The 23049-nt window shown below is 36.2% G+C and overlaps 4 protein-coding genes and 1 long non-coding RNA gene across 14 annotated transcripts in view; 2 read left to right on the forward strand and 3 right to left on the reverse strand.

Annotated features, from left to right (window-relative positions):
• Cad87A (cadherin-87A) overlaps window positions 1-11111 on the forward strand; it is a 184981-nt gene extending 173870 nt beyond the window's left edge. For 4 of the 5 annotated variants that reach the window (XM_067350906.1, XM_067350907.1, XM_067350905.1 and 1 more), the window contains 22 exons: window positions 229-421; window positions 676-986; window positions 1543-1698; window positions 1996-2183; window positions 2277-2439; window positions 2844-3282; window positions 3502-3693; window positions 3894-4147; window positions 4511-4643; window positions 4777-4992; window positions 5323-5652; window positions 5836-6083; window positions 6374-6667; window positions 6836-7033; window positions 7094-7316; window positions 7535-8079; window positions 8245-8420; window positions 8715-8850; window positions 9610-9734; window positions 9803-9904; window positions 9968-10181; window positions 10491-11111. In XM_067350906.1, the coding sequence (XP_067207007.1) occupies window positions 229-421; window positions 676-986; window positions 1543-1698; window positions 1996-2183; window positions 2277-2439; window positions 2844-3282; window positions 3502-3693; window positions 3894-4147; window positions 4511-4643; window positions 4777-4992; window positions 5323-5652; window positions 5836-6083; window positions 6374-6667; window positions 6836-7033; window positions 7094-7316; window positions 7535-8079; window positions 8245-8420; window positions 8715-8850; window positions 9610-9734; window positions 9803-9904; window positions 9968-10181; window positions 10491-10607 (4953 nt within the window). In that variant the 3' untranslated portion in view covers window positions 10608-11111. The remainder of the gene's footprint in view (window positions 1-228; window positions 422-675; window positions 987-1542; window positions 1699-1995; window positions 2184-2276; window positions 2440-2843; window positions 3283-3501; window positions 3694-3893; window positions 4148-4510; window positions 4644-4776; window positions 4993-5322; window positions 5653-5835; window positions 6084-6373; window positions 6668-6835; window positions 7034-7093; window positions 7317-7534; window positions 8080-8244; window positions 8421-8714; window positions 8851-9609; window positions 9735-9802; window positions 9905-9967; window positions 10182-10490) is intronic. The other variant, XM_067350908.1, reaches the window with a different exon arrangement.
• Window positions 11112-11937: 826 nt separating this feature from the next.
• On the reverse strand, window positions 11938-12962 carry Rpp21 (ribonuclease P protein subunit Rpp21). Its single transcript, XM_012378743.2, has 4 exons — window positions 12825-12962; window positions 12702-12763; window positions 12485-12576; window positions 11938-12399 (listed from the first exon to the last, which is right to left on the reverse strand). The coding sequence occupies exons 1-4, from the start codon at window positions 12826-12828 to the stop codon at window positions 12090-12092; spliced, it is 468 nt and encodes a 155-aa protein (XP_012234166.1). The 5' UTR covers window positions 12829-12962; the 3' UTR covers window positions 11938-12089.
• Window positions 12824-14604, reverse strand: LOC105678975 (uncharacterized). The gene is made up of 3 exons (XM_012378742.2): window positions 14250-14604; window positions 13850-14031; window positions 12824-13729 (listed from the first exon to the last, which is right to left on the reverse strand). The coding sequence occupies exons 1-3, from the start codon at window positions 14445-14447 to the stop codon at window positions 13507-13509; spliced, it is 603 nt and encodes a 200-aa protein (XP_012234165.2). The 5' UTR covers window positions 14448-14604; the 3' UTR covers window positions 12824-13506.
• Window positions 14605-17655: 3051 nt separating this feature from the next.
• LOC105678922 (F-box/WD repeat-containing protein 4-like) lies at window positions 17656-22084 on the forward strand. 6 transcript variants are annotated; one of them, XM_067352689.1, is made up of 9 exons: window positions 17657-17933; window positions 19094-19190; window positions 19291-19372; window positions 19453-19575; window positions 19644-19821; window positions 19886-20055; window positions 20814-20924; window positions 21517-21676; window positions 21753-22084. In XM_067352689.1, exons 3-9 carry the CDS (start codon window positions 19350-19352, stop codon window positions 21963-21965), a joined length of 978 nt encoding a protein of 325 aa, XP_067208790.1. In that variant the 5' UTR covers window positions 17657-17933; window positions 19094-19190; window positions 19291-19349; the 3' UTR covers window positions 21966-22084. The 6 variants fall into 6 exon arrangements, 5 of the variants coding, with proteins under 5 accessions (XP_067208791.1, XP_067208790.1, XP_067208788.1 ...); XM_067352687.1 differs by having other exon boundaries at window positions 19291-19575; XM_067352688.1 differs by lacking the exon at window positions 19094-19190.
• LOC136999127 (uncharacterized) lies at window positions 17747-18628 on the reverse strand. The gene is made up of 2 exons (XR_010889532.1): window positions 18538-18628; window positions 17747-18198 (listed from the first exon to the last, which is right to left on the reverse strand). It is a non-coding gene; the product is annotated as an uncharacterized lncRNA (long non-coding RNA).
• Window positions 22085-23049: the final 965 nt, after the last annotated feature.

The following is a 23049-nucleotide window of genomic DNA, read 5'->3' on the forward strand; positions in this document are numbered from 1 at the left end:
TATTTTTAACAAAAAAAAAATACCTCAAAGTTTTCTATTTTTGTTTATTATTGCAAAAAGTCAGATTTGAGTTTATTTTAATTGTCAGAAATGAATACGAGTTGTAATGAATTACACATTAGGGAATTATAGCTGTGCGGTAAAAGCGGAGACACAGCGTGGTTTAATTTCTCGGCCGGACACGGACGGCGACCGGAGTTGATTCAAACGTGTGAATTTTGTCCGCAGGACGGTCTGAACAATGGAACCACCGGCGTGGAGATCAAGGTGGCGGACATTCAGAACAGTCCGCCGGAATTTCTGGACTCGCTAACAGGTGTAGTGCGCGAGGACGATCCCATCGGGACTCTTGTGATGACCGTAAAGGCACGAGATGGTGACAGAGGCATGCCGCGGAAGATGTTCTACGAATTGGTCACAAGTGAGTCCATCCGCCGCGTCTGAATTACGGTTTTATCGCCGATATTCGGGCGAAAACACCGAATCTTCATTTCTCATGAAATTCTAATCCAAGCTCACTCCGCAACAGTCGGTGTGAAATAAAATGCAGAATTTCGGATCACGATTCGACATTATCGCAGAATTAATCGTTAAAGGCGCTCCTCCGCGAACAATAAGCTTGTCTTCTACATCGCACGACCGATCGCGATGACAACGACACGGAAATGTCCGCAGATCCGTTCGATTACTTTCTGCTGGACGATGACACGGGCGAGCTGAGGACGGCGAAGCCGTTGGACAGAGAGGCGCTGGAGAACTCGACGGGCGTGCTCACGCTGATCGTGAAGGCCCGCGAGCTGATCAACGGCATACCCGGCAACGATGAGTTGACGGTATCGACGGCCGAGGCGACCGTGACGATTAAGGACGTCAACGACGAGCCGCCCACGTTCAATCGGCGCGAGTACAACATCGAGATCCCGGAAAACGTGCCGGATGGCACGCCATTGCCGCACCTGGACATGACGGTGAAAGACCCGGATGTGGTGAGCGTTCTCGTCCATTTTTATCCCGTCAAAGTCGTTATTTATCGAACATCTGGTCCGTAAGACACGCTCCCTTTTTCGATCCTCGCGCGCGCGCGCGCGCGCGCGTGTGTGTATCGCGCGCCGTCAATAATTCAATGCAAATGCGGTTACCGCCGTATCGAAAAATCAAGAGAAATCCAATATGTGGTAAACGCTTGTTAATGTAGCATTTATATTAATGTATTCGGGTTTTTCTGAAGCTTGTTGCTGTGCCGCAACAATGGCGACGATCAGAAAGGCGCCGTGCGTTTTATAGGTGTGTGCGTATTTAATTCGGTCCGTTAATTAAATGTCCACGCATTAATGGCAATGCAAATGTTGGGGATAAATAATTCATGATGTATTATAAAGCTTCGATCAAATAATTATTATTTGTCGCGGTCGCACTGATTGCAATTTGCTACTAAATATTACGCGCGCCACGCCGCGTCCACTTTGTTCTCCCGCGAGTCGCGAAAGATTCCGTCTCTTCCGCTTGCCGCGGAGAATAAAACCGAGGCGTTTCCACTTTAAGGGCATAAACTCCGTGTTCTCCCTGCGCCTGGAAGACATAACTGGTGCGTTCACGGTGGAGCCGGTCCTGGCGACCGGCAGCACGTCCGTGAACATTCGAGTTACGAACGGCTCGCTCGATTACGAAAATCCTAATCAACGGAAATTCATTATCCTGGTAAGTCGCTGGAGACGTTCTCCTTCTATTAAAATTTTCACTAATTGAAAATACAGTAAAATATGGCGGATAAACCGGACAGTCGAAATTAATCCCTTCATTAGAAGGACGATAATTTTATTTGGAAGAAAACGCATACGTGATCGTGATTTGAGATTGAAGTAAAATGCATGTGATTTTACATAATTTGCGTAATTATATATTTACAAATAAATAATAGTATTATTGTAATTAATCGAGAATTGCATGCGTTTCTCTCGAGCGAAAAATAAAACGTGATGCGATTATCGTTATTAGGTCGTCGCCGAGGAAGTTCACACGAACCCGAAGCTGTCGTCCACAGCGACGGTAACGATCGCCATCACGGACGCGAACGACAATGCGCCTTCCTTCGGGAGTCCCACGTACACGGCCGCGGTGTCCGAGACGGCGGCCCCAGGGAGCCCAATTATAACAATCACAGCGAAGGATCGCGACAGCGAGCGGTAAGGGCTCGTTAATTTCGCGCTTTGTGCCGCGGAACTTCAAAAGCGCGTCCTTCGGTCCTCATTCACGTCCCCTCATTCTGTGTCCCGCAGCTTCGGCACCGCCGGCATAGTCTACCAATTACTTGGCCAGGGCGCGGAGCACTTTGCGATCGACAAGAAAAGCGGTTCCATCACCGTTGCGCCCTGCCTGACACCCGGCACGTCGCCCTGCCTGGATTACGAGCAACAGATGGAATACTTTCTCACCTACAAGGTACTCAATCGTGACTGCAGCAGTGCTCGCCCGAAAAATATGTGTGCCAATTATTATGAAATCTTTTTTATGAAACTTTATTCGAGGATTCTATTAGTTAATTATGTCTTTACTCCATGATAATATTTTTAATATATAATAATGCGTATGTTAAAATAAGAAGGCGGAAGCTAACAGAATTTTATCATTTAAAATTACATTTTGTGGAAATAAAATGAATTCATTATTATCATTACAGCATAAATTCAAACTTAATTAAAATATTTAACGCTTGATCTATTAAACTACTGTTTGAAAAACAGTTTCGTTTCGTTTACATATTCTTCTCAGTCTGCTACTGTTCGCACGTAGAAAATCAACATTCAGCAAACACCTTTTGAGCGAGGACTGTCTTCTTTTATCAGGCGACGGACGACAACGGCGAAGGGCAAACAACGAGCGTATCGTTGCGCATCAGTCTAATAGATGCGAACGACAGTCCGCCGCGCTTCCTGCAGGACAAATATCGCGCGGTGGTGGACGAGGGCGCCGAGAAGTTCGAGCCCGAGCTGAAGGTGCAGGCGCGCGACAAAGACAAGACGTCCAAGATCACGTACGCCCTGGTGGGCGGTAACGAGCTCGGGCTGTTCGCCGTCGATTCGGACACCGGCGAAATCACCATCAAGAGCCCGGTCGACATGACCAACGCCACCCACGATTGGATCGCGCTGACAATACAGGCGAGCGACGGCATATTCGTCGACTCCGCGCTCGTCAACATCACCGTGCGCGACGTTAACAACAACGCGCCCGTGTTCCCGCACGACATATACACGGCCAGCATCGCGGAGATATCGCCGATCGGTAAGTATCCGGTTTGCACTCGACGACGAGCTCTCTGCGCGACAACAATCGCGGAGAAATCTCGGCTAATCCAAAGTCGAGTTTAATATTTGCCTCGAAACAGCGAGGATCGTCTATTATGAGCATCTGTTTTGTCACGGAGCATTTCATTACCACCGCCGCCGAACTAATCAGTGATTAACTAGTTAACTGTAGTTTAACTGTGTTCGCTCTCGGCAGGAACTGTCGTGGAGGAGGTAACCGCGACAGACGCCGATAGCGGAGTCAACGCGGAGTTGGTGTACAGAATACAGAAAGGGGCTTTCGATGACTTCGCCATTAACGAGACCACTGGCGTTGTAACCGTGTCCCGGAAATTGGACTACGACGAGAAGAATACATATCACGTGGAAGTCATCGCGTTGGATAAAGGTAAAGATAATTATTGTCGCTTTCTATTTTCCGACGGCACGTAGCGCGCGCGCGCGATAATTGGGACTTTATATCTGTTGCACAAAGATGAAAAGAAGATTGAATGAAATTCTTTATTTCGTAAGAAGTAGCTTAGCGTTATTTAAAATTGCGACAGAGTTTACTCCGAGCTTCTTTACACGATGCACGTTTCGCTTTAGGAACACCGAGTTTAACTGGAACGACGACGTTGATGATCGAAGTGGAGAATAGCAACGACAAAGCCCCGTATTTTACGCCTGAGACGCAACGAGCTGAAGTTACGGAAGACACGCCAATCGGCACCGTTTTCGCAACATTGAAAGCCACCGATCCGGACAGCACGAATCTCGAAGCTTTGAACTTCGCCATTTCCGAGCCAATCACTGCTATTGACAGAAACGGCCAGCGAGTGAACGACAGCAAGTCTTTTAAGGTACGAGAGATATTTTTTTATTCGTTTTTCTTTTTGAAAATCTTGCAACACACACAACGAGCCTGCACTTTCGTAAATAGAAATATGAAAAAGTTATTCTCAAATATTATAAAACGAATTATTATATATTTTAAGCATATCTGTCATAAAATATAAGAATATATATTCTTATGAAGAGAACAATTTTAATTGCGTTTCAATTTCGTGTCACTAATTATGCATTTATAAAAAAGAGACGCGTTTAACCAATTTTATATTCTATGAAAAATGTAATTATTGTCTTTAAAATATTTTTTTATTTTTAACACGTATCTATTATCATTTAAACGTTATACATGAATACATTTACTCGTTTTTTTACAGGATTTCTTCGCAGTCGATCGTGCTACCGGACAAGTCTCCGTCGTTCGAGCTCTGGATCGTGACGTAGCGGCCACAGTAAGCGTCACGATCGTCGTGAGCGACACTACGGCACCCACATTACAGCAAGGACGAGGTGAAAAGCATTCCCGAAAGATGATACGAAATATATCGTTATTAATTATATTTTATAAAATACAATGATTTAATTCATTACAATTTGACTGAATGCGCTGTGATTGAGAAGTGTGTCTGAATATTTTCAACAGGTAAACTGGTGGTCACTATTATCGACGTGAATCATATGGCGCCGGAGTTCTTGAAGCCGTGGACCCGAGAAAATCCTCGATATCTGATAGAGATGCAAGAGGAGCAACCCACTGGCGCCGTCGTGGGCGCTTTCACGGCGATGGATGCTGATAGTAACATAGCGGGATACGCCATCGATCCGCCGAGCCCTTACTTCAATATTGATAATATTACCGGTAAGTTGCTCATCCCGAATCCCATGTCAGTCTTGTGTAAGCGTGTTCTGAAAGGTACCGCCGAAAACCAATTTGCAACGGTTTGACATATTATTAAAGCAGCTCTTCACTGTCGTGAGCGATATATCAACAAAGGAATCTCGAGATCTGGAATCTTTAGCATCTTCTTTTTTAATATATCGATTTATATGAAGCATGATGACATCCTTTCCGCAACGGGAAAATAAACAAGTCGCAAAATTATCATTTTCGCTTGCCCGATCATTAACAAATCCATTATAGCGCGATCTTTTATGCCATATTGTGAAATCTAATCTTTCTTTTTGAAAGCTTTTCCGAGAGTCGCGCATTTACTTACAGGAATCGTAAGAACCAGCCAAGTAATTGATTACGAAGAAACGAAGCAACTAGAATTCACAGTAATCGCTTATGACTCCGGAGTGCCCCAGCTTTCCGCGACTGCGAAAGTCACCGTTACCGTGATCAATGTGAATGATCAAGATCCGAAATTCGAGAAGGAGCTGTACAATGCGACGGTGAAAGAGAACTCTCCACCTGGCACTCGTATTACCGTCGTGAAAGCCACGGACGGCGATGAGGGAGTTTTCGGTGATATCAGTTACAATATAATTGGCGACCAAGCTGGTGACTTCAATATTGGTAATCTAACAAAAGCAAATTATTAACGCGATAATAATGTATGAAGTGAAACTAAATAATTATATAGTTTATACTATCTAGTTTTCTTTCTGTTTTTCTTTACTTATTTCAATCTTGTTCGCGATGTACAAAAATCTGCATGATAAACGTTTTCTAACGATCTTATCTTTACACAATTTTTAGGGCGCCAAACCGGAGAAATCACCGTGGGCGCTGCCACGGTTCTCGACAGAGAGATGACGCCGGAAATCACTATAACGGTGATGGCCAGCGACGGCAGCGCCCGTGCCAATTCTCGACGAAGCACCACCGTGCCGGTGGTTGTCAAGTTAATTGACGTGAATGATAACAGACCGATATTTTCGCAACACAGCTACAGAGCGTCCGTAGCGGAGAATTTATCCGTAAATCCGCCGGCACCTATCTTGCAGGTATTACTGTCAGAAACAAAGCACTGAACTATCTTAAGCAACCCTGAAGTGATAATTTACAAAGTAATATTGAATTTTTTAAACTACACAATTAAACTTCTTAATCCAGAAAAGGTTTAAAAATAATTTATACAACACTTAAGGTCGATTTTTCTGTAGAAATAATGTTGTTGGAAATTTACGTTTTAATTTGCAGTCTTCAATTTTTAATTTTTTAAATCCTAAGATTTTTTATATCGGAAACAATCAATTTTTTTTTAAGTTTAATGACAAAAAAATGTTTTCTTAAGGTACGAGCTGTAGATCAAGACGAAGGAACAAACGGCGAGGTCTGGTATACAATCATCAATGGAAATGAAAATGAGTCGTTTTCGTTAAACCGCGAGACCGGCATCCTGTATCCTGCGGCTGCTCTCCTCGGCAGAGCCGGTTCTTATAGAATTGAAGTCGAGGCACGCGATGGCGCCGGAAGTGGTCCACATTCGGACAAATGTTATGTTGACATAAGAGTTACTCCCGTGAATCAACATAAGCCGCAATTTGTAATGCCGGAATTGACGAATGCAACCGTAGAAGTACCAGAGGTATATAATATCTACAAAAATATCTTGTTAAACGAAATTTGCAGGTTTTTCAGCCAAAATTTTTCGAAGAAATTGATATTAAAATAGATAAAATACAAATGTAAATTGTATAAAATTAAAATATCAGATTTAAACTTTATTTTGCTAATAAACGTTGTCAATTTTCAGAATGCGGGTGTCCCCAATTATCTAATATTAACTGTAAAAGCGCGTGATAGAGATCCCGGCGACAATGGCCGTGTTAGCTATCACTTGAAGGTCGGAAATAGGAACGTTCAGGAAACCGAGGAATTCTCTATAAATCAAGAGACAGGCGAGCTTCGATCGAAAATTATCCTTGATCGTGAAATCAAGAGCAAATTTGAAGTGAGTAATATATCACTTTTTTATGGAAACAATTGGGATACTATGTAAACTCTATTTCAGCTTGTTCTTGTGGCGGCTGATCATGGCAGTCCTACAGCGTACGAGACACTACGCTTATTGACAGTTCAATTGGTCGACACGAACGATAATGTGCCGCAGTTTTACGAGGAGTACAATTTCCACGTGTCAGAGAATCGACCGAAGGATTATTTTATCGGTAAAGTGACGGCAGAAGACAAAGACGAAGGCAGGCACGCCAAAGTTTACTATTACATAGAAGCAGGTAAATATGCAAACATTCTGTAGACGATAACGTTGTAAATAAAACGGCTGAAACGTAATTTTCTCATAATTATACGTTCCACATGAAATAGAGCTAATTTTCGACTGTAAATATTTGATAGAAAAATTAGCTTCTTTCCGTAATATTTTAATTTTGGAAAATAAATATTCCAAAATCTAAAACTCAATATCTTACAAATGTATTGCTCATTCTTTCAGGAAACGAAGGATACGCTTTTTACATGGACAAATCCGACGGTAGTATCTACGCAAACAAGTCGTTCGATCGCGAAACGAGAGATAAGTATGTTCTTTCCATCCTTGCGTCCAATGATCCTGATCTCTACATCAATCCTGCGCAATCCGGTCGCCCGCTAACTCACCATCCGGAGCACGGACACGTGAACGTAACAATATATGTGCTGGATGAAAATGACAATCCGCCGATCTTCGAGCGCAACGATTATTACGCCGGGGTGAATTCCATGGCGAATGTAAATGACTTCGTAACTAAGGTAACGGCGTCCGACCTGGACGTCGGTGACAACGGCACTCTCCATTATTACGTTGCCAGCGCAAATCTTTACAAATACGGCTCGGAAAAGCCAAGTGGCTCGATAGTTCCGAGCCCGTTCAACGTTACGCAGGACGGTAAACTCGTTACGAGTGGATATATGGCGGAATACAATCAGGACAGATTTATCGTCGAAGTAATTGCCAAGGAGACAGCCATTCCGGAAAGATACGCGTTGACAAGAGTTCATGTAAGTTTCTTGTGACAAATGCTGTAAATTAATTTAATTTTTAGCAATTATGTTACTGTTATTAATATCGCATTATATTAATAATTTAATAGCATAGAAATATATATACAATATTTGTTTGGTGAATTTTTGCAACTTTCTAAATCAAATTTCATTTTTTTTAAGGTATGGGTGTTTGAACCATCTCAATTAATACGAGTCATACTATCCCGGCCGCCAGAGGAGGTGAATAGCGTGCGCGACGAGATCGTTTCGGAGTTATCCAACGCCACGCAAAGCCGGGTTGTAGTAGATGATATTAGGTATCACGTTGACGCTTCTGGACATATCCGCAGAGAATGGTAATTGCACATATACAAAATGATTCAAAACAATCTGGTGTCCTTAAAATTCATATTCTTGAGCGATTTTTCCTTTTACAAATCTTGGTTTTCGAGTTATAATTGAAAATAGTTCGCCACTCACACACGAGCAGGCAGGGGTGGTGCAACGCATGTCATGAGACTATCAAGTGTTACATCATAGAAAATTTCAAGGACATCAGATTGTTTTGAATTACCCTATATGATATTATTTTTCCTCTCAAAATCGACATCGATTTATACAATGCATATTGCACGTAATTTATTTTATAGGTGTGACATGTATTTGCACGTTGTCGAACCGAAGACACAAACCATCGCGCCAATTCCTCACGTTCTTAAAGTCATTGATGCAAAGTATGATTTCTTGAAGCACTACTATGCTGGATTTGCCATCGAAAATGTTGTGGTGAGTTTTTATCATATTTTAAATTACAATGTAAAATTATTATAGTATTATAAATATAAATGATTACTTTATAATTGCAAACGCTATAAATCATCTTCTTTATAAGAAATTATCTTCTCTTAAAAATGGCATAGTATCAGTATCTTAATGTTAAAATATACACTTCATTCATTTTTGTATTTTAGAATTTTATATCATATTGTTTGGTAGACCTAGAACTTTATTGTAATTGAAATCTTATATTTTAAAGGAAAAAATAGTGTTTCACACAAAGAAATGGCCTGAAATATTAAAATGTATATTTGATTCATTTTTATATCTTAGAATCTTATATCTGATATATCATAATAAAATATATCGCAATAAAAATGTACATTCTAAAATTCTAACCAGATTCATGATATAAGATTCTATTTATTTTATTCCTTATGCCTTAGAATCTTATATCATATCAATATAATATAAGATTCTAATACATAAAAATGGATAAACTGTACATTTTAACATTAAAGTACATTTTATTCATTTTTATGCTTTAGAATCTTTTATATTATAACATTTGGTACGCCTGAAACTTTACATTTTTTTTTTACTGCAATGCATTGAAATTTTATATTTTAAAGAAAGAAACGGTCTAAAATGTTAATCAGCTGATATTGAAAAATTGATTATTATAAATATTACACAATGTTGTGTTCTAGTTGTGAAAAATAACTGAAACATTGACAAAATGTGTTTAATTTACCTACTTTATTCCAGCCGGCATATGCTGGAGTCCAAGAAGAACCGTTTGATCCTGCCCTTGCTGCTTTAATAGCTCTTTTAGTCGTCTTGCTCGTAGGAGCGGTCACTTTTACGGTAGTTTGTTGCTGCTTACGCCACTGGTAAGAAAACCGGACTCTAAATACGTTTTTACTTTGATATACTTTTATTTACGCATTTGATATTTCAGGGTGATAACTGTGCCAAATGATATACGTAAGAAGGACGGACTGATTAAGAAACAGATCATCGATGAATTGAATACGACAGAGAACCCATTATGGATTGAGCAGTAAGTGTCGAAGTAGATTCACCATTGCGTGCAGCGCATTACAAGGTCTTTCTTTGATTGTAGAAAATTGAAACTCTACGAAGAGCAGGAGTTAACGATGCAAGTGTTCAGCGAGCCCGAGGGCGGTCTCGGCGGCGAGAGACGCGGCAGTGGGGTGAGCGTCGGTATGGGTGACACGTCTCAAGATAATACTTACGCCACAATACAGCATCCATTACCTACGAATAGGCATCGTCCGACTACGCCAGACTACACGACGCTCCCAGGAAATCATAATGTACGTCGAGTGAAAAACCAGACTTGACTTTGATTAGCGATTTTATTTTTAGATAAAATAATTTTAATTGTGATGAAATATATAAATGTTCTGGAAATCGTATGTCAATTTCATGATTGGAAAATAATCGTCTCATGCGTTCAGATATAGCCTGTCTATTTGTAATTATTTCTCCTCCTTTGTTTCAAGAATTAACTATACAAAAAGTATTAATCACCATTAATTGTGATTAACGTTAATAAGCATTAGTGCGACTGGGTGTGGATTGTGAAATCTAATTGTGGAATACGTCATTTTCCCTTGTTTCAGTTATACGAATCGGCAATGGGTTTCCAAGGATCAACATTCCAGCCTTCTCCGAACGTGATGCCACAACTAACGCTCGATCGCGACGGCCAGCCCCAATTTGTTTCAGGACTAGTATAAATCTCTCTGATATGCGGGTGCTCTCAGCCCCCTCCTCCTTTCCCTTTCTATCTCTAAATAAGCTCCGTCGCCGTACGTTGTACCTCTTTGTCCGCGGCTCTTTTATATTGCACGCGCCTCTTCGGAGCGTACTTCGGGCGACTCGCATGCACACACCTCTTTGACAATAACCGGGTTGAATATGGGTTTGTCCTGCGAGTAGACGCGTGTACGAGAAGAGCTACACGGCATACGACTTTCGCGAGATCCGCCCTCTCACTTGCGTGACTACTTTGCTATTTTCAGTTCATACTCTTCCGCGAGAGCTTGCGAAGGACTCAAGATGAAGAGTGACGACGAACGACACAGTCAATATTACTGGAGTAATTAATCCCTGTAGCTGGTGTGTGCATGTATATATGTGTGCGTTGCCAACCTGGGGTCCCATCTGACTCTTCACCGTTAGATCTACTTTTTAGGAGAATCAAAAAAAAAAAAAAAAAGAAAAGAAAAAAGAAAGAAGAATATACACTAGGTAAAATAGGCATTGTGAGATAACTCGACACGACCGAAGCTTGGCACGACAGATATATGTATATAAATGAATGTGTAGATTCCGTCCAGCCCAGTTTACATATTGTTTTCCTCATTAGTTTAGGTATTTATATGTTTCAGAGATACGTACGTGCGTTCCGACCGTGAACGCATCATGTACGGACATTTTTACAACGATCACTGCCACGTTTTCGGCATCGATGAGATGCGATTACTATATTCGCTGAACAAATAATTGAGCCATTGTTGCTAAGCACACAACAGGACATTCGTAATCGAGATAGCGCGTAATTCTCTAAGTTTTTTTTTTTACCGTATTTCGCTTTAGCGTATTTATTTAAGGTAAATGTGTCTTGAGAACGACTGATATATTTTCTTCCCGATTAAACTGTGATTTGATTGCGCCCACGTATGAGTGCAATGATTTAATTCGTAATGGTTTTGCACGAGTCGCTGGTGATGGGCGGACATAGTCATATCATAGTTAGATGAAGTGATGACGTTCGCGGCGAATTCCGATGTCATTACGGCGAAACGATCTTGCCTTCGAGAAATGTCAACTTTGCACTTTTAATAGCGACTCCACAAACCGTCCTCGGCTGACAAAGAGCACAAATCGTGATTTTCGAGAATTCCTCGCAGACGCCAATTGCCGTAAAAAAAAAAAAAAAAAAAAAACGTATCGCTACTCGATAACAGCAGTAACTTAACTTTACAATCGAGTTATTTCTAAGAACATTTAATGTAAAACTATTATCGGTATCATGATATTACTAGATGGTTATGAATATTCCAGTTAGCAAAAATATCTGTTTATTAATTACAAATTTATTGTAATATTGTAACATATTTTATGTAAGTCATTAATAAAAAATATTCGTACACCAAACTGCAAAGTATTCTCTACGATTTCTCTGCGAAGTGTGTGAGATACTTTAACTGACTTTTTTAAAATAACTTTGGATTTATATTGTTTTCACTTTTTCCACAAGTGTTTAAAGTCTCTTGTAAATTTCGTTTTTGGATGCCTTCATTCTTTGATTTTGATGTATAATCTAATGTCTCAACTACTGCTTCTGGTTGATCAACCCATAATTTATATTCTTTTTTCGTTGGAAATCGTTTAGTATTCTTACAAGTCAGACATGTCCATTTGACACCCTTTATAGGTTTAGATGTTAATCTGACCCTAGCTGTCTCTCCAGGTATAAGTGGAGTTTGACAACATTTACATATTGTCCTCTTCAAATTTGGTTCTCTAAAAAATGAATTATTTACATTAAATAAGTCCTATAAATCATACTTTTATTTTAGAAAGACCAACAACTTATTTCAAAACTTACATGCGTAATACTGCTTTTTTGGCACAACCCAGCATATTATTACCATAATAAGATGCTGCAACTCTGTTCTTTAATGCTATCAAATGACTAGCCTATAACAAAATATTTATTTTAAATAACAATAGCAATATCAATCTTTATTTTATAAAATTAGAGATAACAATCAAATAAAAGTTAACTATATTGAAAGATAATAAATTTCATGCCTGATATTTACCTGGTATAAATAATTCATTCGTTCAAAAATATCTTTATGCTGGCAACATTTGTTCTTATTTCCTGTAAACATAAAGTTTTATAACATATATATTCAAAAATATTTCCGCAATATTCAACTCACCCATCACGAAACGAATAAATTGTTGATTATTCCAATCTAGTTTATCGATCAGTAATTGGAAAAAAATTGTACCGTTGAATGTAAAGAATTAATACATTAATTTTAAGGTTAAATTCGTTTGGATTGGGTTAAGTTAGGTCAGTTTCCATACCGTGATGCCAGAATGCAGACGTGGCTCACACGCCACAATCCGCGTTTACATTCTAGCATCTTTTCCATATTCTTTATAGCAAACACTACTTTTGTTAATTGTTTTTATTCTTTTGATGTTTTGTTACAAAATTTCAAAATTATAAAATTATTACAAAAATATGTATAAAAATTCTTAGGCTATTTTTTTCTTAGACTTTTTTACATGCCTTACTCACATATGTGAGCAGAAAATGTATAAATATTAATATTTGAGAAATTTAAACATAAGTATTTATACCTTTTATTTTGTTACTATATTTAACGCATACTTTTATAATAATACGTAACATTCTTATTATAATATAATTGACTAGATATATCTTTTTTGTCCAAAAATGTTACTAAGATTTGAAATTGGTTCACTGCATTAACATTATTTCCTTTACATCATAAAATGTTTTAGATAATTTAAATCACACAAACATAATTTTATCAATCATACAATTATACAAATGTGTTGCCTACAAATGATCATTTTTTAATAAAATGATCATTTTTTAATAAAATGATCTGCTTGAAGAACTGACTTTAGACTCTTGATTACTGGTGTAGCAATACTTGTAATAGGTGGATTTTTCTGATTCATATTGAAAATGTCTGTTTCCTTGGACTTAGCCTTGCATTTCCATTTCATATCAGGTGTGAATTCAACTTCTACTTCAGATGTCTCCTCAACTTTTAAAGTATCATAATTTATATGGTCTTCATCATTTCTAAAAACATCATAATTCTATTTTTGTAATACATGCATAAAATTGCAAATATTTAGAAACAATTTCTTTATGAATATATTTTATTAATTCTTCTAATATCAAATATATAAAATAGATTACCGATGACTCTTTTCTAGAACATTGTCATTTTCTTCATAATGATAGCCATATTCTGCTAGAACAATGTCTAAATTATCACACTGCTCCTTTAAATTCTTATACATTTCTTCCGACTTTTCCAAAAAACAATCCATCTCTTTCAATGATGGTTCTAATTCCGATTGAAACTTCTCCACTGCATTCTATTATAATTAGATATACAATCTATGAGATCGATTGCTCCAGAATTTATTTATAATATAATATTACTTATCAACTATAATAATATCATAACAATACAATATCATTTAATATTAATATAATAAATAAATAAATGTAATTTAATAACTTTTTTTTCACAGAAATAGATTGTTAATATTTTCTTACATATAAATAATAACAGAATTTTTAGGGTACTCACATCAGTGCTGTCCAAAGCTTCGCTAACCTCCTCCAGATACGCATTTATCGTAGCAGTACGTTCAGCATAACCGCCAATTAGTAGATGCGGCGTATTCCAGGTTTCAGCGAGGCTATTGATACCCTCGTCAATCTTACACGATTTATGCTTCAATCGATCGAAATAATTTAAACGCGAAATGAATGATTTTTCATTCATGTTTGTTACGCAGCAACTTGACAACTTCACTTTGAAAGTTCTCGACTAGTTTTAATCGACGACAAACGGCACGAAACGGCTGAACAAAAATCCGTCTAGTTCTTTAAGAAATAACTTGTAACGGTCGGAGCACCGAGTTCGCTCGTTCAAAATGTCCGTTGAGCGTAATTGTTCAAACCACGTGCTCCGATTGGCTACCGACTGTAATATTAGTGTAATTAAGGCACTAGATATGTAGGTATTCTCATCCGCCATTTTGGTTCCTATTAGATGGAGAATTATAGCGTATACAGAGTGACACTTATAGCGTTTTCGAATAAACGGGGTTTGAACGATCTAGGGTTGATCAATCACTATTTTACTATAAATGCAAGTCTTTCATTGGTGGAGAGGTTGCAATGACGTCATTAACCAATCTTGGGTCGTTCAAATCCTGTATAATCAAAAACGCTATTAAAGGGCTTGTTCGTTTTAGCTACACTGGGGCTGCTCTGGGTCTGCTCTACACAGGATAATACAGGACAGATAAATAGTTTGTCCTGTATTATCTTGTTTAGAGCAGACCCAGAGCTGCCCCAGTGCAGCTAAAAATGACGAACAAGCCCAAAGACTGCCCACTAAGTACATAGCGTTATTCCTTGCCAAAAAATGAGTCGAAAAAAGTCCTGAATCATTTTTAATAATTGACGTGTTACACATGTACGCTATACTATACTATATACGCTATAATTCTCCATCTAGTAGGAACCAAAATGGCGGATGAGAATACCTACATATCTAGTGCCTTAAACTTGGTATCCAAGATCTGTGGCGACATCGTGTGGCAACGGGGCCGGGAATAACTAATCAATACAATAGTGTGCGTGTCAAATAGCGTTTTCGATTATACAGGATTTGAACGACCCAGGGTTGGTTAATGACGTCATTGCAACCTCTCCACCAATGAAAGACTTGCATTTATAGTAAAATAGTGATTGATCAACCCTGGGTCGTTCAAATCCTGTATAATCGAAAACGCTAAAAGGTGCGTGGTGTTTAGTGCATGATATCGGTTTGAATCTTTTACAATAATTTAAATATATAAAAATGGTGTTATATTGTTTTATGGAAGGTTGCGAATCGAGGAAATATAAAAAAGGGAAAATAAATGACTTCAGCCTGCAGTTTTATGGGTCCAAGGACCTACCTAGACAAACTTGCATAGTCGCATAAACATATATATAAAAAAATTGATCGGTCTATGAACAAATGCATAAGGAAATGGACCTATCAATTTCCTTATGCATATGTTTATGCGACTATGGACCGTTTCAACCAACGTGGTTTAAAAAATTAAACGCTAGTGACATTCGGTTATCTTAGGCCGGCGTCACATAAAACCCGTAATCCGCACCGAAAGTCTGCAAAAGTTACTAGGTATTTCGTCCGTAACGTTACGTATGTTTTTATCTCCTTGTGTCCCATGGAGCCGTAAATACAGTCGTAACGGTAGTACTATTTTTTATTTAACAAATTATAATTATTTATTTGTATTTTATTCATAAGAAAACTACAAAATATATTATAATTTTAACAAAAGTTTTAATTAAATCGTCAAATTTAGGGTCACTTTTTCCAACGTCGGTTAACTTTAACCGACTGGTAACTTTTCAGAATAGCCAACTAAAAACTCGAAATTTGTATATGTATATGTATATACAAGTTTCGAGTTTTTAGTTGGCTATTCTGAAAAGTTACCAGTCGGTTAAAGTTAACCGACGTTGGAAAAAGTGGCCCTTAGTTAAATAAATAAAATTAAATAAAGCATTACTAGTAATAACTAGTAACTTGTAGTAACTTTTACGGAAATTTCATGAAATTACGGCTCCATGGGACACAAGGAGATAAAAACACACGTAACGTTATGGACGAAATACCTAGTAACTTTTGTGGACTTTCGGTGCGGATTACGGATTACGGGCTGTATGTGACGGCACCCTTAATTTAACCTGAATATTGATTTCTGCCAATTATTTAACGGCATTAAAATATCTGTAAACCGAGTTTAAGTTAAACGGTCGATCTCGACCGTTTAAAGTAATTAAACGCCGGTTTTTAGAAATGTTACTAGCAATACTCTATTTTTATTTCTATACATCATATCATCAAATATGTATCCTGACCTTTATTGAATATTATCTTGTCTAAACTCAAACTCAACACTTATTGATAGTGTTTGACACGTTACAGATACGTTAAAAATAATTGTAAAAAATTATTATTATTATTTTGATGATATAATAGCGTGTTTTAATCCTTTGTGGTCTTCAGATTTTGATAATAAAAATATATTAAAAAATTTGAACAAAGAAGAATAGATTTAAACAGCGAGTTAATTACTTTGGAACATTAGATGACGTCGAATTTAAAATGCGATTTAGATTAAGTAAAGATTTGGTATAATTAATATTTGAACATATTAGAGGAGGATTAGAATTTTTGATAAATAAGTAATTCTTTAGTATTATTTTATAATTATAATTACAAGTCTAAATTATATATATATATATATATTTCCTAAAACTAATGCAGTGTCTCCTATAAAGCAATTATTATTTACACTATCCAGATAACAAAATGCCCGCACAGTGCTATCATGGTGCTCGCACATTGTGCGGATTATCCGTGTATACGTAACGTAATATTATTATTTATATTACGTCATTGTTATTAAATAATTATATACGTAATAAAATATTATTATTACGTAATTATTATACGTAACGTAATACTATAAATTTTAGCGTATTGAAGTGAATAGGAGCATGTTGAGGCATGCGACGCGAACAAACTTTTGATCAAAGTTGCCCTAAGTTTTAATCACAGACGTAGTAAGATAGACTGCTCACGACGTTCGTAGAGTGTTGAGAGTTTAGAAAGAGTAAAGTGGAGTAAAGGCCAATATCCACGATGCTAGAAATCGGTCCGAGATCACGATCCGAAAAACATATGGCCAATTAAATTGCCGATTTTCCATAAAAAATGCAAGTTGATTGGTTATACATTTCTTTTACCGATTTCTAGCATCGTGGACATTGCCCTTAAAAAGAATTTGAATAGAATCTTTTTCTCTATCACACATACTCTTTCTAGCTGAGGTAAAAGGAGATAGCTATTCTATTGAAATTGTGCATTCTTATTTATACGCGCTCCGCTTAGGTGTAGAGATAGAGAAGAGAACGTGCAGTCTATACTTACTACGTCTATGGTTATAACTGTAGTGTCCATTCTGGCGTTGTAACGTTTAATTAGAAAAACAAATATGTCTTTTTTGTACAATTTGCCGAACGAGCTACTGATAGTAATTTTCAGATTCTGTGATGTATATACTTTATCACAGATTAGTATGGTATGCAAACAATTTTGTCACGTATCATATATGATATTAAATGAAAAAGCTAACCAGTTGCTTGTCACGAATCAGGTGTCGGAAAAATTTAGTGAACGGTAAGTGAAATAAAGCTTAATCTTTATTTGTATTTCTATTTATTCTAGAATTTTCTGTTCAACATGATTAAACAATTTTTTTGATAATTTTCCGTTTAATTTACGCCGCGTGAGTTGTATGGCCTGTGATCCTGAGCTCCACGTATCGAGTTCATTGAACTATATAACATACTGGAAAGCGTACAAGTTGAGATTTTGCTCAATAACGTCGAGTCGAAGGAGAAAGTTGCCAAGTGGTTATATTTATTTTGTGTCGCACGTTTATCTAAATGGAAAAATAATTATAATCTCTATAGCAGATGATGCCATCTTAGCTAAAAACATACATCTGCATACGCAGTACGCAGTAAAGTTGCGAATGCTTAACAGAGACGTTTGAAATGTTTGTTACTTATGATAGTTTTCCACCAAGAGACACAAGCGACAAAAAAGTATTATTCTCTCTGTTGCTCATTGAATATCGAACAAAGACAGAGTGATACTTGTGTCGATTTGTGTCAACTTGTGTTCTTTGCTGGAAAACATACATTAAAATCACCTTGTACTCTAAGAAAATGTAGGCGGAATGGATAGTAGTACGTTAGTAATACAGAGAGAGCGATACCTCATAGCAATGGCTTTTGTCCCACTGGCTGGTGTCAACTCGAGACAAAAGAGCGCTTATTCCAGTTAATATATAGTTCAATGAGTACAACTGTCGAAATCTGGTAATATATTATTCAGAATCAAGTATCCATATCAAATAATACTGATCAGCCAATAATATTATTCTGTAAGAGATATATTATGCAATTTTAAATATATACTAATTCTGAATTAGGTAACTTTTTTGACTAATTCTAAATGGATTTGTAGCAATATGCTAGCAATTATTCGCTATTTTAATATAAACTTAAATTTTATATTAACAGAGATGATGCAATGGCATTACTAATCACTTCCAAATTAATCCAAATTTGTCTAGTTAAAAATATTAATAGAAAAGTGTTCTTGAATAACAAAAATATTTTTTTTTAATATAATACAATATTTGTTGATAAAACATTTCATATATTACTCCCAAATTGGAAATTTTTGTCGTGTCTTTAGTTATGCAAAACTTGATTTAATTTTTTAACCATGTCTTTTTAAAATACATTTTAATATTTACATATTTTCAGAAGATAATGTATTCTCGATCCTAGCATACACAAAGTAATTTCCCACCCAACAACGTAACTGTTACGTACAAGACATGTCACATTGCAGTTATATTGAGTGAGAAATTATACCATTAATGTTATGTTACTGTTACTTTGTGTTTGCTTGGATTTTACATAAAATCCCATTGAAAAACATACGTTTTATTTTTTTACAGATGTAAACCACTATTATCTTCGTATATCTCTAAATTTATTACGCATTGCAACTGGAATAATGGAATATATGACGAACGTAAAGTATGTGAAATACCTTTAACGTTTACTGGTCGTAACAGTGGCCTACAAATGACTAAAAATGCGGTTGTGTTTCACCGTAGTGAGAGTCTTATGGCTTATAACCGCACAAAGAACGGTACTTTAGAAAAGAAGGTTGTCGAAAATTGCAACTCTATTATTGAAGACATTACTTATTGCAATGACGTAATTATAAGTAGCCATCGGTGAGTATTTATTTATACACTTTGTTATGTTTATTTCTTTTTTTTATTTATAACAAAAATTTTTGCAGAGATGGTAGTCTCAGATTCTGGAGAATTCAATCACGGAAAAAAAATACAAATTATCTTACACAATTAAAAATATCTAGCATTGTAAATGATGATTACATTTATCGATTAGATGCAACATCGCAACATATTATATTAAGTTGTCAATTTTTCGATGCAACCGAAAAAGTTTCAGTAAAAGTAAGATTTTAAAAAATTGCAATAATGCTATGTTGTAGTATGTAAAAAATCCGTTTTTATTTAGATACAGAAAAATACATATGAAACAGATGGTTGTGTGGAAAGAAACGAATTATTTTATAGGAACCACTCTCTTGTGACTTCAATTTTATTTGACCCTATAGGAACAAAATTTGCTGCTAATATCATTGAATCGGGTCATTGCTCGGTTCTAATTTATGATATTGATAAAAGGTAAAATACATATAAAGTATAAATTAATTAATCGTTTTCTACAGATGTTTGATTAAACATTGACTATATTTGTACCAATGAGCTATATAACATACTGCAAATGGTTTTGAAGGAATGGGGCTGGTTCCACTGGCCAAAAGAAAGAGATATATTGTCGGGGAGTGTTTGTATTCTTCGCAAATTTTTGATTGGCTAGCGACGATTATCTGTATTGTAAAACCCGAACTAAAAACATTCTTCGAAAAATTCTATTTCTTTAAAGACAATTTTTAACCATAAATAGGAATTTTTAATTTTTTTTCAATTCTTATGCGCCGAATCGATAGAAAATCGATTATTGGTACTAACTGTGCCTTTTAGAATGATTGTTGGTAGATTATTTATTAATTATAACAAAATAATAATTTTTAATTGCGCACATACTGCACATGCGCGACTTTCAACCGTGAAGTTAGTCACTCTGGAAATAATAGCTGCGTTATTACAAATTATTATTTTGTTATAATTAATAAATAATCCACCAACAAACATTTTAAAAGACACAATTAAGACCAACAATTGATTTTGTATCGATTTGACGTGTAAGAATTGAAAAAAATTTAAAATTTTTATTAAGTAAGCTAACTTCACACTGATATTTATTTTGTTAATAACAATTAAACTCACAACCAACAATTAGCTACAATTGTTGAAAATTAGAAGAGTTAATTTTGGTAGTCTGACTTCACAGAGCTACAAACTAATGAAAGGCATTTTAGTTATCAGGTAATGGAGAAAAAATATGATGATTTTTTTGGCCTATTACTATGGGAGGATCCTCACACTATTCTCACTTTGAATAAGGGTTATATTAAAAAGATAGATATGAGGTAACCAGTGAACACTATACATACTGGAATGAGCACCAAGTAAAAATTTGCCTAATCATTCCAAACCGAGAGAGAAAAAATTTATGTGGCAATGTTTATTTTGTTTCGCACATTATCTAAATGGAAAAATAATAATCTCCATAGCAGAGAATGCCTTCACTGTTACTCTATCAGTTTTTTGTCTCACAAACAAGCTCGGCTGGCTTTAACGGCGGTGCTTATTCCAGTATGTACCCAGCAAAAACAGAACATTGCAGTAACATTGCGGCAATGTTACAATATTGCAATAATATTGCTGCAATGTTGCAACATTGCCACAATGTTGCTGCTATGTTCTGTGTATGCTGGGTATAGAATTCACTGGAATTAATAACTTTATTATTAACACTAAGTGCAGTATTCATAGTTTGTTCTTATGTTTAAGATCGTCCTAAGTTATCGTCGTCGTCGTCTTAAGACACTAATATGGCTTTCTATTTGGTTCGTAGCATCTTAAGATAATTTTTAAGACGATCTTAAATATAAGAACGGACTATAAATACGACTCTTAAATGGTCATTCAATTTAGTTATATTCACTACTGTGATTTCAGAACATCCGAATTTGTACATATATGCGATACTTCATCCATTCCAGAGTGGGGTTATGATAACTTAACATGTTTTTCATCAGATTATTTATACACTATTATGACGGGGACACGAAACGGTAAAGTCATTTTATGGGATCAGAGAAAAAGTGCTCCCATTCAAGTTTGTATTACTTTCAGATTTTATGTATCTTGTACTTTATTAGTGACATATTATTAACTGTCTTAAAAATTTTTAGATGTATCAAATGAGTCCTACGAAACCTCCCGATTCCTATTTAAATGACAATATACGTTCTGATCAATATGATAGGAAGAATATACGTTCTATACAATTTGATAGTACCCATTTGTATGCTGTTACATATGAAACTTTAATTGAATTTGACTTTAAGAAAAAAGACTACCTTGACCACGAGAATATAAAAAATATTTTACTGAATTATTTTTAAAGTATTTTTAAAAAAAGGTTAATAAAAAATGTGTCTTTTATTATATTTTAAATATTTACATAAATTATATATTTAAAGTCATAAAAAAAATTAATAATAAATATTTATATATAAAATAATTGCTTCAAAAATCCTTATTTCCCAAAATATAGCATTAGTGTATGCAATGTTGTGCAGAAACTATTTGTCCGACACAAAAAAAATTTTTAATCTTTTGCACTGACAGTTGATTCACAGACGATCATGTCTCCAATTCTTCAACGTCTAAAGTTAATTTTAAAAAATTTTATAAATTTGTTATAAAATTAATTTTAAATAAAAACAACAAACCTGTTTGTTAAAAAAAAAAATTATATAAACTATGTGTCACGCGTGTTATTTCTACATTTGGAACAATTAACAATCGTGCTATGCTCGCTATTTTTGTGTAAGAAATTAATGAAGAACATTCCCAGTAAACAAAAGCTAACAGTAACATAACGTTAAAGTTATAATTTCCCACTCCACAATGTAACTGCAATATAACATGCTTTGTACGTAACAATTATATTGTTGAATGGGAAATTATAATATTAATGAATTTGCTACGTAAATTTTGTGTCCATGTGAACACTGAGATCTGAATATTACGTTACGCAATACGTATTACGCTTGAAAATATCAGTTCATGAGACTGCACTCTAAAACTATCCTATTTACTGCTTTCAGCGAAAGTACTTTTCTGACGAGATATTCGACTGTTTCCATACTTTTAGGACACCCTGTATATATGAGAGGTTTGTTCTTAAGGTTGCGTTCCGTTTCGCACATTATGCGCACGAATTACATAGAAAACGTTCCGTTTCACTCAATGCGCGCATGAACAGCGCTTAGAATTCCCTAGATCCCCACCACCTGCAGCGCATAATACACGCATCAGCTACCTCAAGTTTGAGTTGCAGCAGCTTATGCGTTCCATGCGATTGCGTAATTGCATATGGCGATTGATAGCGATATTGTAAAAAGTGTCAAAATAGGAAGAGTCATAATGGAAGAGTCATTGATGATTCACTACTATTACTGTCACTCATTTTATCAATTAAAA

This window comes from Linepithema humile, chromosome 3 (genome assembly GCF_040581485.1).
Source record: "Linepithema humile isolate Giens D197 chromosome 3, Lhum_UNIL_v1.0, whole genome shotgun sequence".
NCBI classification, from domain to species: domain Eukaryota; kingdom Metazoa; phylum Arthropoda; class Insecta; order Hymenoptera; family Formicidae; genus Linepithema; species Linepithema humile.